This window comes from Pagrus pagrus (genome assembly GCF_965226575.1).
Source record: "Pagrus pagrus genome assembly, chromosome: 15".
NCBI lineage: Eukaryota > Metazoa > Chordata > Actinopteri > Spariformes > Sparidae > Pagrus > Pagrus pagrus.
Window position 1 is genome coordinate 26,848,389 of NC_140199.1, and position 19,211 is coordinate 26,867,599.

Below are 19,211 nucleotides of genomic sequence, written 5' to 3' on the forward strand. Positions count from 1 at the left end.
AATTAAAAAAATTCCGGCATTTCTGCGGTCTCAGAGGACATTCTAAAAATAAAATAAACTTATATGTAATCGCAGGAAAAAACTGATGAATACACCCCACAAAAAATCAATCCTAATACTTTCATAAAAAAAGTAGAATGCACTGAAAATGACAGATGGATATTGTATACATGTGTTTTTTCTTTCAACCTCGACCAATAATCACAATATTCACTGTCGCACTTCTGTTTGACACATGACACTGACAAGTCATCAGTATTTAACTAGCTAGTTTTCAAACTGAAATCCTTGCTCGGGCGATCACGGTCTCTTGTTCTTGTTGAGATGACAAGGGTAATGTTCATAAAAAAGCATTCACACAGTCAATCCACACTTTCAGCCTCCATTTAATGTCCTAGCAAAAAGAGTATGTGACTGTTCTAAGGAGTGAGTAAAATAGAAAGTGCATGTTTTGTTCACTGGAGTTCAACATGATAAAAAAAAGAAGATTAAAGCAGTTTTTATGTCAGGCGGAGCAGAATTATTAATTTTGTAGAAATAGCAAAGTTATCAGTAAAGGTACTCTGTTGGAGTATTTGGTGGTATGATGCAGATCAAAGGCACATCACAGCTTTGTATCTCACTGGGGATTGTTGCACACACACAGAAAACACACATACACATGCACAAGCCTTCAAAATACATTTCCCATGTGGCTGACGCACAGTCTTATGATCTACAGTCATGTCAATGGAAAACGGTCATGGAGAAGTTCTGAGAGGCAACAAATGTATATCCAGTGCATGGGGCTTTTTTAATTCGGAGCCTGTAAAAGGGATAACATAGCATTTTAGAATGTCCATCTCAGCCTTTATTCAAGAGAATATAATCCTAGAGAGGTCAAATGAAGCAACGGATGAACAGAGGGGCTTTCTATGTCAGATTCTGTTGTGTGTGCGTTTTCTTTTTCTCTCAGTTTTTAAATAGTATCCTAAATGAATGACCGGTATATCCTTGGTTACAACTGTTCTCTCACTAACAGTCAGAAAGAAAAAACAAAAAGGAAATTAACATTCAGTAAACATTCTTCTTGAAAGGTAGTTTCCCTTATATAATCTGTAATTTTCCTCTGCCATTACATAAACAAGTTTAATAACATACCAATCAGTGGTTATTTCACAATTGGAAAAAAGCACAAAATGTTTACACTCTTTTACAGGTAAATAAAAGTTTTATCAACTATTTTCAATAAGGGCGTAGCATAGTTCATGTCATCGCAATCTGGTTCCCCATGTGCCCTCATTCTCTGCTATTCTGCTATTAGATCTTTACATACAAATATTGACAAAATGGAGGCTTTTGCTCCAAAGCCATCAAGTCTTCTTGAGAATAATAATCATAAAGGGGAGGGGGAGGGTTGGAGATGCTGGGAAGGGTGAGGGGTATGGTGGGCTCATAGCTGGCCCTCGCTGCAGTTGTTGTCCTGACTGCTGCCTGGCTTCTCTGTGTCCTGGCTGGGCAGCTCTTTGAGGATGAGGGCGGCACTCCTTTCTGAGAATTCATCACTGTTGGGCTCCAGACCATCAGGACAGGGAAGCTTCAGAAGCTCCTCTCTGAGCTGAGCTGTGTGTCTCTGCAGGGAGAACACACACACACGCACACATTAATAATTTGTTTATGTGCCCATAGAGGAAACCATGACAAGGACATAATATTGGAGGTGCAGTAGAGTACATTCACATTCTCACATTCTCTCACACACACACACACACACAGTCTTGCTTTCTGTAGTACGGTGTTCGCTGATTTTGTGTTGTCAGTAAAAACACTGAAAACCCTTGAGGTCAGCCCTCGATTTTATTGTTATGGCCGGGACAATACAGTATATCAATACAGTCTCTTTAAAACATACTGAAGCACACAGCTAGCTTAAAAACTCCTTCAACTTCAGTCTTAATACCTTCTCCTCTTATCCTTATACAGGCATATCCTGTACTGATGGCGTGGTCTAACAGTAATCTAACAGCATGAGAAATTACATTTATATAACTACAATAACAAACAACAAAAATAAAACCTTTTTTCGGCTCTTATACTATAATCGTTTGTCCCTGTACCACTGCAGATAAAGTCAGCTGCTCAGACGAGTACCACAGTATCACGCACTTTTTTCCCCTCTTAAATCATTCCTGGCCATATTACTTTCACTTCCATGCAGTACTCTTGAAAAACATGATATCGTAGATAATCTTTTACTATGCTCTGTCTGTGATCATATTTGTATGTGAAGTATTTGGTTTGAATATTTCACTGGGTGTGGGTGGTTACAAGATGCATGAACTATTACGCTCAGGTGACACATTTTCAGCAGAAATGATTGTCGTTAAGCTGTAAAATGTTCCTGATATTTTTATCAGAAATTCCTCATGCAGTGGCGGATGATAAAAGAGATGCAATCAGTTTATAAAAGTGTGTTCACAAACATCCTCTGCTTATCTTGGGAGGTGACTGAGGCCAAACACATCATTAGCATTTCAATGCATCTCTTTGTTCTTATTCAATGGACATCCCAACAGGTCTCCCAGCCCCCCATGTTCATATGGCCACTGCAGGCTGTTGAATCAACTAGAGAACTTTGTCATGCATTTTGTCACGTGCATCCATGAACACAAAAAGCACGGACAGATCTTGCGAGCGACAGTCACAGCGCTCTCCGATCAAACTGTCTAAACTTGTCAGTGCTGATAAAATATAAACCACACAGGCTGCATCGGCGTTAGCTGAGGAGGGAATATACGCTGTTATAGCGATAACGTGAGAACTCATTCCATGCTAATGGCTAACAACTCGATGTCCTCACAGAGGAGTTGTCCTTAGTAGGGATGTGTCCAGAGTTCCACCATCTATCATTTATAAATACTGCCAGCCATCCTCCTTTCCTCTTACCATTCTCCATCGTCCTGTCCACCTGCATCAGGTGGAAGCTAGGTAAATATTCATGGTCCTACATGATATGATCTACTGCCTTAAGTGGCTCCCTGACCTTTCATCTCGTATCGCCATGTGGTAAAATTGTAGTGTATTTGAATGTGTGCTCTTTTAATTTCTCTCTTTTCGCTCTCGATTAACCCTTTACTGGTCCTATTGAGCCCTTTTTGATGAGAATTGATCATTGTTATCTCTAATGATTAACTGACTATTCGACTACTTCCTGGGATTAGTCGATGACTACTTCAATTCAGTAGTTGTGAATGCCCTAGCTTGTGTGCATTTTCATGACATTGAGTGGTTTAATGGCATCACCTTGAGTGCAGCAGCATGATGGGACATGGTGCGGCCAACCCTCTTGTCACTGCTGTACTGCTGAATGTCAGTGATCCACTCCTCACACTGACACATGATCTCTGTTCGCTTCAGGTAGAAGTGTTTGTGGATCACCTGCAAACACATGACACAACAGTGTTCAACCACAGGGCAAGAGAACAAAGGATCATTCTATTCTGTATATACAAAAAGATAAGACTTAATATGGTCACAAAGGAAATCACTGTTCAGACACTTAGATTAACAATGACAAAGTTTCAATGACAAAAACAAGCACTTTTAGTGGAAAATACATTACTATTAGTGAGGATAATTTTAGATGTTGCTTACTGTTTATAGCCTATACTATTTACAACACCAAGATCTAGTTTGTAGGCTAACAAAATATAGGTTTCTCCAGCGGTAGCTTGGCGTGGAGCCAATGCATGATTAAACATTATGTGCAATAAACTAACCCTAACTTTAGAGTAACAAACTAATATCCAACCAGGATTTTGATTCTGACACACAGTCAACTGCTAATTAATGTGCTTCAACATGCGCTTTGATACAGACTGAGTCAACTAGAAAATAAAACAGCGTGTCTGCATTCCAGTGGGACAAGAGAGAAGCTCAGGGCCCTGACATGCTCACTGTATTCATGCTCACATGTGCAACCTGGTGGTTGTTGGTGCACACTGCAGCTAATGCAAAATCAGCTGGATAAAATAACCCCCCCCCCTCCTTTTCTGACGCATTGCAGCACCTTTAACTCTGCGGCAATGGCGTCCTCTGAAAGGAGAGACATCTGTACTTAGAGGACATCAAAGTCTAAGTACCATATCCCATCATGACAATGGGTTGCTCTCGCTAGGTTGTGGGGTCTCACTCTTGACATCAGCATTTTTTTTTAGATGCACCTGTACATGTTCTTTACAAGTGTATGTTAACTTTTGATCACAACTGTATGATTCCAGAAATCCATTTTGCCTATGGCTGGTTAAAAGTTAGAGTTAGAGTTAAAAAGCTCTAAAAGGCCAGTGTTGAGAGAAGCACATGGGAGTATCTCACCAAGCTTCATTGTATATTTGCAACCGTGTGTGCAAGATTGTTCAGTTGGATGGCATTATCAAGTCCTACCATGTCCCTTCAATATTTTTTTTGGTACAATGGTCCATTTCATCGTCAGGTTGATGGCATCGTGGACCCAGTTTTGCTAGTATCACTTGCTTAGCAAAGGTCAAATATACCATCATATCCCTACAATACAGGCAGCACTGACTGGAGAACTACTCTATGATGTACCTCATTGTATGAACCCCATACAAATAAATATACGAGGTACAATCATCAGGTTCTAGAGCTTCTATTCTTTGAGGACACATTAGAGCCAGTTCGTGTAGATTTAGAAAGAATTTGTTAACTTTTTAATGTCTAAATATTCTCATCACAGCAAGGAGAAGTGCTGAGCCAGTGTGCTTTTATTAAGCTTTGGAAAAGACTGGTTATAGCCCACACGTTTTGTTACTTACTGGGCCTGTGCTTTGCTTGTGCTTCAGTGAATCTGGCTGAAAACGTTTCTGATGCCAGTGCAACACTTATATAGGCACTCATGGGATCTGAAGGTCTAAATGGGAATTAGAATATCCTTTTAAATACAAGAAAACACTTTGTGTTACAGGTGATTCCTACCTCTTTGAAGCATGGTGAGGGGTTGCGCATCTGCTCCAGCATGGCCCATTTGACGGAAGCCTGCCGGATGTTGCCATCATATTCTCGTGAGCTCTGGGTGCCACTGGGGGTCCCACGGGAGCGCTCATACCCTGGTTCATTGAAGTAGGGCTCCGCTACCAGAATGAGAGACTGCACTGACACTAGCACCTACAGCAGATTGACAGATTAAAAAAGAGGCAGTGAGAAATCAAGATATATGTAATGAAAACATTCCAAATACTCACTGTGATCCAAATATATCCTCTGATATATTTTCATTAACAGCAAGATTAATGCTTCGGCCTGTCTCAAGGAAACTAAGGACATCCTCCTGCATTGCTCTGTCCATTCTAAGCCACTACATTACCAACAAATAATCTTGTAGGCTTGCTTGTTGGCCCCAGCCACAGTGGAGCTAGATAAAGTGTGACTGAAAATGCTCCATCGAGTGGATACCAATGTCCTTCAACTTATGCAATCTGTACGTCTTAAACTGGGTTGCCACATTTCAGAGCCAATATCCAATCCAATTTTGCTGTGGAACCTTGAGATCTGGCATTCATGTGAATGCTACATGACACATACTACTTACCCAAACATTGTGGAAGACCAAGCAAACCGCTACATAGCAGAGGCATTTCCCAATGGCAGGGACCCTCTAGCAGGAAAGTGTGCCGTGCCACAGCTTTGAAAAACTGCTCTGGAATGGCCCGAGGAATGGGGATCGCCATTTCCATGATACGGTGTACTTAGTCTGCAACAATGCTTGGGTGGATTGCGCGTGTGATGACACAAGGTTTCCCAGCAAAATATTGGATTGTAACGAGATGATCAAATGTTCTCACTTCACCTGAAAGTGGTTTTAACTTTAAATTCTCAAGAAGACTTGATGTCAGAGCGTCAAAGTGATAACAGTCCACACAACAAGGCTAAAAACAGAAGGCATCAGGGCTAAACCCATGAATGAAGACAACTGATTTCAAGATGACGTCAAGATGAGTGCTGTGTGTGGGCAGCCATAACCTGGACCGTCTAATGATAGTGGTTTGTGTTTCCTTTGATTAATAGCCACACACTGTCACCAAGGCAAAGTAATTACTTCACTTTAATAAGGATCATTTATGTCAGCTGTCAAAGCACAAGGGCTATTAAAACAGAGCCCTGGGTGGTCTAATGACAGGGAAAGGATAAACTATAGTCCGATTACACAAAGACTCAGACAGCAGCCCTTCTGATCCATTCAGACACGTAACTCTATCATGATGGATCTTGACCCTCACCTGTAAAAAACTTGATGTATGTGGGTTCCATTTCTCCTCTGGTCTCCCATGCCATGTGTTGAGGATACTTAAACATACCTGAGGAACAGACACACACCAAACATAAAGAAAGCAATCAAATTCAGCAAAATCAGATATGCCTCCACACAGACACATTTAAGCCTAGCACAGCCAATACACATTGGTGTAATACCCAGGTCAAGGACATATAGGGTAAAACATATATCACAGCAATCTTCAGATCTTCAGGTGTGGCGTCTATAATCAGCTTCTTAAATCAATAAACCCAACTATGTTACCAAAGTGAAACATAAAATATATAGTTACATTTAAGTTCAATTTGTTTAACCCTCTGACGTATACCAGTTCATTAGGTCCACTTATCTAAAACTACGTCAGTGTAATAAAACGGTCCTCCCAACATGAAGGTTCTAATGTTTGGGAGAGGTGTTGATTTGGTGTAAATGGAGCTGTGTTAAACAGTCATGCTTTTCTATCGCCATCACATATACTGTATAGTGAATGTCCGGGTGCATCTGTTTACATAAACCATTACACAATACCCTTCTAACTCTGTAGGAGCAAGGAAGTACTCGGAAGTAAAGGCTTTGTTTAACTTACTTTGCCATCATTGTAGAGGTTAGGGTTAAAGCGCACACTGTGTCCACCGGTGGTCTCCAGGTTGACCAGAGGAGGTGAATTGGGATAGTCTTGGGGAAAATACACATCAAACTCAAAGCAGCCATTGGCGTATGGGGTGTCGGCTGGGCCTGTGATGAGAACCTGAAAACACAAAGAAGGGAGAGGCTTTAATACAAACAGCCCGAGAAACAGTAATTATTACATACACTGAAAGACTTAAAGGATAACTTTGGCAATTTTCAACTTTATCTCTATTTATTTGAATTTGGGGCTTACTGAGGGACAGTTTTCTTAATGTTCTGTGTTTCTTGGGGACCGCTTTAAAATCTGCTGTTCTTCTGTGAATGAGTGATGTCACTGGTACTTGGGAGAACTTCGGGCTATTTCAGCTTGGATTTCTAATCTCCAACTCTGGGCATCCAGGGGTCGTTATAGATAGAAAAAATACATTAATGGGAGGCGTGTAAGATGGTGGTCAAACGAAACTTCTCTCTTGTCTTGCTTATATGCAAATTATGGAGGGGAAGATTTTTATTAAGATAGGACATCTATTTGAGTCAGTAAACAGCTGAAGAAATCCAGGGGAGAGAGGCCGAGCGGCAGCTGAGGTAGCATTAGAGGATATGGTCGGCAGCGACTATTCAGAGCTGCCAACAGCAAACATCAACTGGTGTTGCTTTTGCTCATATTGCCCTCTGACACCAACAGAAACAGAATTATTTCTGCTGCAAAGACTTTTAGCATGGGTAGTTTTTGTTAGATACTGTCGCCAACAACCAGCCTGAAGCTGCCCATATGCGTTGCATGAAAGTTTCACTCCTGGCTTGCCTAGAGGTGTGCTAGAGACCTTCAGAATTTCAAAGATAAACTTGAAAAGACTAAAGACCAGCAGGGCCAAGAGGGAAGATGACCACTCAATGAGTATTTTGTCATCCAATTACTTTTTGGTCAGCAAAGTCGAGGCTACTGGCTCGGCAGTGATACACAGCAAAGATGAGCTGTTTTTTTGTTTTTTTTTACCCCAACAAGTCTGAGGTGGTATATCGTTAAGAATACAGCAACCAAGAATGAAACAGAACCTTCAATTCAATTCAATTCAAAAAACTTTATTTGTCCCCAGGAACCTGTTAAGCAAAACCCATTTAATTGTAGAAATAAGAATTCATAAAGACAAAAAGGTTGACAAATCAATGCATATGAGGGTTTGATTCCTGGGCTATTCCTGGAAATACACTTCAATAGTCATCATGAAATATATAATGTAAACAAGAAAAAAAATAAAAAATTTAATTCATAATATATTATATATTTAAGAAAAAATGCAGGACTCCAGTTTAGTTTCTCAAAACATGCAACAGCTGTGTGTGCATGCGTCTGAGGGAAAAAAAAATAAAGTAATGTGTGGCAGCTGTGTGCGTGTCACAATAGAAATAGGCAAGACTCTGAATCTTTAGATCATGTGATGCAGCAGCCATGTAGCCTGGTAGAAACACCAGAGGCAGAAACACAGTACAAAAATTCTTATGGAAGACACCAGTGTTTCATCAGTCTTACTCGATTCTCAAACTAGTGGTCTCTATTTGTCACAGGGTAGTATCCCATGCAAACCAAACAGTACTTTGACATTTTCATAATGTCATAACATTGACACATTGTACCACAATCTTGTGGAAGGTAAAGTTGAAGTAGCACTTTACCTTCATGATGTCCAGTCTCTCCTCGTCACAGCGAACGAAGACACTGGAAGAGGATGACAGGGGCAAAGACGTGGACAGGGTGACAGCCTCCTGGGCGAGACGGCGGGATCGGGCTGCACTGTTCGTATCACTGGCGTTTTTCACCTGAGACATGTAGTGGTAGTTGACCTTGAACATCACTTTTCCATCTTCGTCCTCTGAGACCATTTCAAAGGTGTCTGGAAAGAGAAAATACCATAGTGAGGAAGTTGTCTGAGGGAGTATATCACTTTCCTGTAAAGGAATGTACCCATTCTCATATGCAACTACACCCTAACACTTGTCATTACTGAATATAGACCCTCAAAAAACAACTTCAAGTGCATTAATCAAGAGATTATGACACTATGTCTTTTTTTCTCTCCTTTTATTGACGTTTAGTGTCAAACATCTTCATCATACATTTCAGACATTGTGTCTGCACATTGCCCACTCATGTTCAGTCATCCTCAAAGGTTCCCACAGCAGTAATAACAATAATAATAATTAAGTAAAATAAAACTATGTACAACTAGGGAGTAGTCATTTCTTTACAGCTTAATCAATGATCTGTGAAAATGAAATCAGGTCTATGGGGCGTTACATAGTCAAGTAGCAATAGTAATAGTAGTAGTAGTAATAGTTTTGTATTATAGTGTATACTGTGATGTAAATTATTCAAATTCTTTATTGACAAATGCTGTTCTCTTTTCTATGCTGTAAATGCCCATTATGATGTCCATCCATGAATTTAAAGTTGGGCTCTCCTGTGATAACCATTTCCTGGTAAGAGCCTTTTTTTAGCAGCGACCAGCAAAGCATTCATTAAATATTTGTCCTTTTTCAACTATTCTTGAGGTATACACCCAAAAAATATTATCCTAATCTCTAGGGGCATAATAATACCTTTAAAAATATCTTGGAGGGCATTGTGTACCCCTCTCCAATAGTCCATGATAAAGGGGCAGTCCCACAAAACATGGTAGTGATCTGCATGTTTGTTACCACAGTTCCCTCCAACACACAGGGGGGTTTCCATCATAATGGGATTTCTGACAAAGTGTAGTAAAATATCTAATCATGCTTATCCAACTGAACTCCTCATTTCTGCGAACTGGTACATTTTCACTGATATCTCCACATTATTGTCCATTTATTCTCAGGTATAATTATCGCCCATTCCTTCTCTCACTTTGTCTTAATGTATGTAGTCGAGTGTGTTTTAAGATTTGACAGGCTCTAACATATAAATGAGATGATTCCACTGTTAATAGCTGAATAATATAATTTTGTGCATGCCTCAGTTACCTTTTTTACCTTTATATTAGTATAATGTCATATCTGCAGGTACCGATAAAAACTTTATTTATTAAAAGTTTTATAAAACTTTAGATATTTCCCTTGAAGTGTTTCAAAACTGTGCATTGTTCCTTCTTTTATTACCTTGCACAGAGCTGTTAATCCTTTTGCTGTCCATTCTTTGAATCTAGTGTCCAATTCATTTGGTGTGAAATCTGAGTCGTATGCACACCATTTAAGAATTACAACATAATCTTCCATTTTATTCTCTTATATCATGGTTTTCCACATTTGAGAGTGCATTTTAGCTATAGATTATCAAAATATTAATGTAATTCTGTAGGACATTATCAGCTAAAATTGCCTGTATGGGAATGGGGTATGTTTTCTCATCAATGTGTTTCCATTGAGCATTAGATGATGGGTTGTATCAGCATTCAATTGCTCTAACTTTTGCTGCAAAATATGGCCAATTGAAAAGTTTTGAGACGTCCAAGGCCAAAAATCTGATCTGGTCACTTGCAAATAATAGAACGGACACTGATTTTTTCAGATCTTGTTTGAGAGACATTTGAGATTTGCCTGCTGTGTAAATGTAGCCTTAGTGGCTGACTGTTAACAAAAACACCTTTAATATCATTGTTTTTTGCTGATATCAAACTTGGAGAGGAACAACACAAGTTTATTTCTAGATAAAGTTTTAACATTGACACCCACTTTGATGTAAGAGGGAGGCGGTGCCCTTTGGTTAGTGAGCAGATAGGGCCATCTAACTCTGCTTGTTCCGCTCAGACACTTAAGAGCTGAGGATTCAACAACGCAGATTCAAGCTATGTTGTTGTCAATCACAAATGACTCTACTTTTATTAAACACCCACTGTGGTTGGTAGATTGAGTTGTGGATTGTTCTTTAATGTTTCAAATGTATTATCCTCTCTGTTGGACATAGTTTTTTCTGCAAGGTTGATATTGGACTTGTACTTATACATTAGGGATTTATAACACATTCTGCCAGGTTGTGCAAAGCAATTGAATTAAGCCACCATCTTAGTCAAGGTTCAGCAGAAGTTGCCCCAACAGCACCCTTGTGTTATGTGTAAAGAGATAAAAACAAATGTAAAACAAAATGTACCTAGATGTTTACACACACCCAAAAGAAAAACTTTAAACTCACCAAACTGCAGCTTCTTCATGGCAGCAACGTATTTTTCCTCTAGAGAGCGTAGGATGGAGAGGGGCTTTGGCCGACTTGACACCTTCCTTGAAGACTCCACCAGCTTCCTCTCTGGTAAGGAGGTGGGGTTTGGGGTGGGAGCAAAAATCATGAAGACGAGACAAAAAAAGAGTTGTTCTTGTGATTAAACACATACTGAAGCAGAATATTTCATTAGGTAAAAACATGTTGTGGATCGATATACATCGATATTTTTTTCATACATTTCAGCTTTTGTATTTCTAACACTATGAAGTTACTAAGCCTTTCAAAAATAACATTTCACTGTGGCAAAAAAAAAATAATAAAAAAATAAAATGTTGCTCTCGGATTTCCGCATGCACCTGATTGCGTGGTCCAACAGTAATCTAACAGCATGAGAAATTACATCTTTATAACTGCAATAACGTACAAGAAAATGGCTCTTAGACTATAGTTTGTCCAGGTACCACAGAAGATAAAGTCAGCTGTTTAGACGAGTGCTGCACACGCAGTTTTTTCCTTCCTGTTAAATCATTAATTCCCCGGCCATGTTACTTTCACCTTCATGCACTACTGTTGAAAAACGAAAAGCTGAAGCATAATGCTGATGACCTCATCATTAAATAATAATAATGCGGGGTGAGTCTAACCTGTAGCTTGAGACTATTTGGTCAAGTTCAACTTTCAACTAGAATTACCGCCTCGCGATTGTCTGCCTCCACGCACCAGTCGAGTTGCTATTCCAGAATACGGCATTAAACAATGGCCAAACCTTGAATTGGATTTCCCCTACCGAGATCAATAAAGGTACTTCTTCTCTTTTCTTTTGCAGAACATAATGATGTCATCATGAGGTTTACCTTTGACCTTTTGGATATAAACTGTCATCACTTCATAATTTTAACCTAATACACATTTGTGTAAAATTTTGTTGAAATTATCATGTAAATTGTTGAGAAATTGCCAAAAATATGTTTTGTGAAGTCTCAGTGACACACCAAAATCTAATCAGCTCATCCTTGAGTCCAAGTGGATGTTTGTGCCAAATTTAAAGAAATTCCATCAAAGCGTTTCAGAGATATTGCGTTTACAAGAATGGGATGCCATAAGGTCACAGTGACCTTGTCCTTTGTTCACAAGGGTGGGATGGACCGATAACTTGAAAAACATAATGCCTCCAGCCATGACTGTCACTGGTGCAGAGGCTTAAAAACAGACCAATGTCCTTGATTAGGATCAAATTGTTGGGCTGCAGTCAATCACAGCTGAGGGAATTTAGATTTTTTTTAGAAGCTACAATTAGAGACCCATTTTCTTGTCCTTGCACCAAGAGGGCAGGACACAGAACACAGATGAGGGTGTGAGAGAAAATGGAAAGAGAGAGATAGGAAGATGAAAAGTACTGAATACCAGCCAAGAAAGGTTTTAGAGACAAAACGTGGCCAGGAGTTGTTTTTGTTTGAATGTTAAACTTCTCATCTTCTCAAAATCCTAAACCCATTAACCCTTCTACTTGAAACTGTGTTTGTGTTGGGAAAGTTCAAATGTACTAATATGTATAACTGTTACCCAGAGTCTCTGGCTGGGATTTAAATCTGCTGCTACAGTGTCTGGTAATAAAATGTGTGTTGTAAACATACCCTGGTTGGCCTGCCGCAAGCTGGTAGTAGCCGCGTAGACTATCTCAGCTGTCCTCTGGATGTCAGGCACCAGCAGAGTCAAACCCTCAGGCTCTGGATCCGAGCTATCCGTCTTCATTACACCTTTACTCTTGTCTTTCTTTGACCTGGAACAACAAAAAAAATACATCAACCACTATGTGATATTGGGTGCTGTATGATTGGTTTTCAGAGATCCATCTTTGTGTGAATTGTTTATAAAGGTAATATAACTATTTTCCTTTTGAGGTCTCGCCATATATGTGTATATATATATATATATATATATATATATATATATATATATATATATATATATATATATATATATATATATATATATTATATATATATATAGTTTTACAAAGCTAAGCTTTTCTAGCTTCAAGTGAGCAATTGCCTCATCAACCCAGCAGTGCCCGAGCTAACCCTAACCCTTTTTGTCACTTTGAGCAAGACTAAAACTAGGCTTGGGAGAGGCTACAATCTCTTTGAGCTACACCAAATACTGTTTAATTCAGCTCTGGGCATTTGGCCTTATTACATATGCATGATTATGTTTCAAAGATCTTGTCCAAAAACTCTCATCCTTCGACATAAAAGTATTATCTCTGAACAGGTCTGTCACTTTACTCAGGACCAACCTCACCCACTGCTGGAATAGTGTATCTAACAATGAGGGTGCAAACAGTGGATTGTTATTAAGTGGCATGCAGGAAAAGGCTTGCACTAGCCCAAAGTGGGTCCTACACTGTGACCAGATCTTTGATGAACTTTTAATAACAGGGTTTCCTGCACAATTCAAAGTAATAGGCAGCTGAGGTTAAGGATCCTAAGTTTGCTGGGCTGTTAATGATCCTTTCCATGTTTGCCCACTCCCGACCGCTCTGATCCTCTGGCACAGAAATTCAGTAAGCTACTTCATGATCATTTGCTGCCCAACAGTGAGAGATAATATTTAAGGGGCCAAATCTCCCTTCCTCCAAGCGCGATGAAGAACGATCCTTTTCACTCTGGGGGTAGTTTTGTTTCACAGAAAGTGTTTACATTTTTATCCAACTACTTAAAAAATGCTTTGTATATGAACATAAGTAACGTTTGGAATAAGAATAGAAAGCCAGGCACAACTGACATTTTTATCGAGTTTAATCTCCATCGCTGAAGGTCTAATTTAGCTCTATCGAGGGCGGGTTTAAAGTTGTATTTAAAGAGGGCTCCATACATTCTGGTAACTCCAAGATGTCAGAAGTCACAGCTCTCATTGAATGGGTACATCTCAAATGACATTCATTTTGCTTGTTCATTGATGGGATAGAGCAGCCTTTTAGCAGGGGCACTTATTTATTTAACATCCTTCTGGCACACTACCTTGCAGCGCCAACCGAACATAAAATTAACTAGTATTTCACCTCTGTTGTTGATTCACACGCATTCTCGTGACACAAAGCAACAAGTGCAAGGGTGAGAGTCAAAATGGTTACAGGCTCAGTGAAATAAGTGTGGGTGTGCGATCAAGTGTGTGTGTTCAAGGTTTTCTAAACCTGGTGTTCCTGTGTGTATGTGTGTGTGTTATAAACCTGGGATATGGTACCTGTGAGTATATGATGCTATGAACACAGGTGATGTCATCAAAACACATCTGAGAATTCATTAACACATTACAATTTGGATTAAGTAGATGTACTGACAAGTGTTGTCCTGAGCTAGTCTGCAATAGGATTATTAAAGGCAATTTTGAATTAAACATAATTTTTGCTCAATAAACAGCAACCAGCAATTTCTAGGAATGACGACAGGCTGACGAAAATCCTGTCAAAACCTTCTTGCCATGGCAGGTCAACAAGGACATTCCTAATTCTAAAGACATTATAGGAAATACTATAACTAATAGAGCATTGTACTTTAAGACATAAACACATCTAACTTGAACTGTCTACAGTGATTTTAATTTAGGTCTACATTAGGCTATGTGTACCCTTTACAGCTGTATCATGTAGGAAAATAAAAAGTTTACATCAAGGCTCAACATAAGGTGGGGCCAGCAACTTACCCAAAAGTAGAAGTAGAAAGACACATCTGCCATGTCTCACATTACACTGATCATCTTGTGTGCAAGTTTGATTTAATGAGGGATATGAGCTCACTCACCTTGAGATTATGTGGTCACATCGCTAAAGTCATATATGTATGTGTGTGTGTGCATGGGTGCATGTGCATGTACGAAGCAAAGGCAATTCTTTTGTTCCAGTGTGGCGAAGCCTTTACCTGCCATAATGAAACACACATTTTCTGACATGTGTCCCTGACAACCTCGATACATCCACACTATCTCTTGGGATACATGCACATCACTCCAGTTGCATTCTAATGGTGGGCTAAAGGTGTCAAGATTATAATACTCTAATAGAGGAATCACAGGACTGTTTCATAAACACTTCCTCGTAGTCACTTAAAACAAATTAAAGGATAACTACCGTTTTTTACAACCTGGACCTTATTTCTGGCAAAATATATGATCATTTACTCACCCAGATAACTTTGGTGTCATTCGGCGTCGTTCGGACGAAATTAGATCCAGTGTAGCGGCGATATATCCATATAATGGGAGAGACGGGGCAGCGACACACAGCCTCTATATAACGCATTATCTGCCACGAAACTAGTTAATTTCATCAATATTTTGTTATGAAATGCTAGCGCTATTCCCCTCTGAGTCCGGGCTCGTCCGTTATCAACATCCGGGGTCAAACTAGCAGTAGCAGCTACAGGTAAACAAGCCGCGCTGTCGCGGGTGCGCGCGCAGCTCAGAGACGACATCTTCCAGGTCAGAGGTAGTAGATCAACCTACAGACCCCGGATGTTGACAATAGACGAGCCCGGACTCAGAGGCTAATAGCGCTAGCATTTCATAACAAAATATTGATGAAATTAACTAGTTTCGTGGCAGATAATGCGCTATATAGAGGCTGTGTGTCGCTGCCCCGTCTCTCCCATTATATGGATATATCGCCGCTACACTGGATCTAATTTCGTCCGAACGACGCCGAATGACACCAAAGTTATCTGGGTGAGTAAATGACCATATATTTTGCCAGAAATAAGGTCCAGGTTGTAAAAAACGGTAGTTATCCTTTAAGTTGTGCTATGGATTCACTCTATCTCACCTAAGGCGATTGGTGTATGTGTCCACACATGTCTTCATCTTGGCCAGCAGCATCCCAACAGAGGTCTGTCCCTCAGAATGTTCTTCATCCTCCTCCTCCTCGTCCTGACCTGAGTCTCCGGAGAGGGGCAGCAGCAGAGGAACCAGCGCTGTGCAGGTTGAAATAGCTCTCAGCAGCTCCAGTAATGCCCGATAAAGGGGCACATGGCGTGCCATATCCAGAACTGCAGAGAAACATGAAGGATACAAAGTCATGCTCAAGGGGCAGTGGAATAAAAGAGAGACAGATACTCTGAGCAAGGTCTTTTTGTGCCCTCAGGCTGCCACTGGTGACAGGAAGTTTTATGAAGGTCACCACTGGCAGCACTGAGCAAACTGCTGTTGTACATTATTGTAATCAATGAGCAAGGAAGACAGCCAATGCCAACTTTGATTTTACATGGCTGTATTGACCTAAATGGGGTGAACTTTTCCTGCACAATCATGTTTTTTTGCACCTGCCTGTTGGTGTTTCTGCCCCAGCTTATAGGTCACTAACAAGACCATCCGTTAGTTTGTTATTCCTATCGCCTAAAACAATGCACATCACATTTCAGTGATTTTATTTTATTATTTATTTTATTCAGCAGCATCATTGCTTCACTACGTATAATAGTCATAAAGCTCGTGTCATAAGAGAACAAAAAAAATCAAAGCTGCAAGCAGGACGGAGTCAGGGTGTGCTGCAGCCATGGTCTTGTTTCCGGACACATACCACTATAGTGTAGCGCAGGAGTTTTCAGAGACCTGAAAAAATATTTGTAAACTGCTCTCAGTAGCACAGACAACAAGCCTGGCCTACACAGCACTGAATTCTCATGTGTTTTGGACACCGCACAAAGGGGTTAAATGTCACTTCCTGTGTTCACTATGTGGCGTGAGAGACCACCCAGTTAAATGTTACCCACACCATGGAAACTTCATGTAAATCAAATAATCAATGTTGCACAAGGCTTAAGGATCTCTTCAGGATTCTAATCAAATATGTAAAGCAGTGATTGTCAGCATCCGGCCTGCAAAAGCTTCCCATCCGGCCTGCGCAATATCGATACATGGTCGGGAAGGAAACGGATGGCTTGCAGAAATACAATTTCATTTCAATGGACATCTGGCTACTCTTTGGTTATCCACTGCAGTTTAACAGGTGATCCTCCTCACACCCTTACATTTTTAAATCTTTTCCTTGTTGCCCATTGACCCAACCCATTGATATACATGGAGTCAAGCATTTCTCCTTAGCCAACCAGTGGCATCCAATGTATAATTGTAGGGTAAAAACTTGGTAGTGGTTACTAGTGTTCTCAGCCTTAGTAGATGCCACAATGCTACCTCGTTTGTATTGTGTGTCATACCCTTCATGTTTAAAAAACAGTTAGCATACCTGAGTCGTTGCGTAGGTAGGAGGACATGGCAGGGATGAGACAGGACTGACTCAGCAGCTCCTGTAGCACTGCTGGCAGTGCTGAACTATTGTGGGCTCTGCTATCCGCTGAAGAGGCATCAGCACTGAGGCAACTGTTGGAGCTTGCTGGGTTGATGTAGCTGGCCAATACCTAGTAAACAAAACAATTTAGGCATACTGTAGGACAAATTGAGAATATTGACTGGTACAAACTCTTCAAACTGGAACAATTCTGTCCTTGACCATGCTATGTAACGCACACTTAATTAAAACATTTTATGTAGTTTTCAGGGGAATCAGCTTTTAATATTGTGAGAAAGGAAATCTTGATCTCTTTAAAATGGTAAGAGATGTGTAATCAAAGGCAAATACAGAAGTTCAAGTGAACCTCAAACTTCCAACACAACATCACTCTTATTGTGCCTATATCAAGGACTCTCTTCATATGTTATGGCATGCCAGAGCTACACAAACTCTTTGGAAATTAAGCATAAGGAGTAAGCAAAAGGATGGGAGGCAATGTTCAAGGCATTCCGGTCTTTTGTAAATATGTATTGTAATAGCCACAAAGCCCCACAACGCAGAACAGCTGCTGAGTAAGATAAACAGGGAAGGATAGACATATTAACACTAACATAATACATGCAACACAATGTGTTGAAGATAAAGGTGCACAATAACTTTTTTGAAAACACTATATTTGTAAAATCTCAGTTTTAAAATGAGGTGACACTGATTGGTGCTTACCTGAAGTAGACAGGTGACATGTTCCTCTTCTAGCCGTTGTTTGGTGAGTGCCTGCTCTACATCCCAGCCTGAGGCTGTTGATCCAGTCCCAAAACCAGTTCCTTTAGCCCAGTACAGCTGCTGCTCCTCACTGGTCCCCCCAACATGACAACTGGATATCTGCGGCTGTCAATGCAGACATAAGCATGAGATTAGCAATAAGGTCAGAGGGATGGGGATTTTTGCAAAACAGACTTTTTGAAGGTTAAACACACATACACACGCAAAAATGTATTCAACACTGTCAGAAATGATAGAACGGCATAACTGTAGTAAGTAAGAGAAGTAATTGAACACCCATTCTTCAAAGATTTATTTTTGTTTAGATTTCTTCAGATTAACTCACTGTGGACTGTTGCAAGCTAACGTTAAACTAGTGACTCTGTCTGTGTCCTAGTAAAACGGACTCCGTTTGACATTTAACAATCAAGATAATAAAATAAATAATAAAGGACAAGATATGTGAGTACCAGAGACTGGCACAATGGAAGTTACTGTTCTTCTGCTCTCTTTTTTTGAATTTTCATGCTACTTCACATCGGAGTGTTGCTGGTGAACTTTGCATTGGATGGTCCCATGGTAAAGTGTTCGACATGTTTATCTGGTTACTGGACTTGCCCCGCTCACCAAAGCTAAGACTATTAAATTGTTCATGCCGATTCTGAACATGCAATGCAGTCATGCCACTGCCAGTATAAAGGGGTTTCACTTAACCATCAAGTTTGTAGTTTTTGCTATGAGTAACCAGCATTACACTAGTGAAACAGAGATGGCATATTTTAGGTGGAGCAGCACTTATCTTCAGTGTAATGCATTAATAACCATACTATAACCAACACCCTTAAATAAATTACCAATAAAGCTCTCTCTTAAATAAATTACCAATAAGGCTCACTTATATGAAGTCATATTATTAGTTTTATTTAAATACTAATTATCTTAGTCACACGATGACATTACCTTGCCAGTGTGTATGGAACCTTCATGCAAAGCATAAATCCCTGCCCGACTCCTAAATGCTGCACAACCATCAGCCA

At 40.0% G+C, this 19,211-nt stretch overlaps 1 protein-coding gene across 5 annotated transcripts in view; it reads right to left on the bottom strand.

The window, feature by feature from the left end:
- Window positions 1-368: 368 nt before the first annotated feature.
- The window catches only part of birc6 (baculoviral IAP repeat containing 6), a 116,813-nt gene continuing 97,970 nt past the window's right edge, over window positions 369-19,211 (bottom strand). For all 5 annotated transcript variants that reach the window (XM_084376538.1, XM_084376541.1, XM_084376540.1 and 2 more), the window contains exons 63-73: window positions 18,136-18,300; window positions 17,368-17,539; window positions 15,949-16,171; window positions 12,767-12,912; window positions 11,106-11,216; window positions 8,615-8,832; window positions 6,897-7,058; window positions 6,276-6,353; window positions 4,975-5,163; window positions 3,283-3,417; window positions 369-1,612 (exon numbers count right to left, since the gene is read on the bottom strand). In XM_084376538.1, coding sequence (XP_084232664.1) covers window positions 1,433-1,612; window positions 3,283-3,417; window positions 4,975-5,163; window positions 6,276-6,353; window positions 6,897-7,058; window positions 8,615-8,832; window positions 11,106-11,216; window positions 12,767-12,912; window positions 15,949-16,171; window positions 17,368-17,539; window positions 18,136-18,300 — 1,779 coding nt within the window. In that variant the 3' untranslated portion in view covers window positions 369-1,432. The remainder of the gene's footprint in view (window positions 1,613-3,282; window positions 3,418-4,974; window positions 5,164-6,275; window positions 6,354-6,896; window positions 7,059-8,614; window positions 8,833-11,105; window positions 11,217-12,766; window positions 12,913-15,948; window positions 16,172-17,367; window positions 17,540-18,135; window positions 18,301-19,211) is intronic.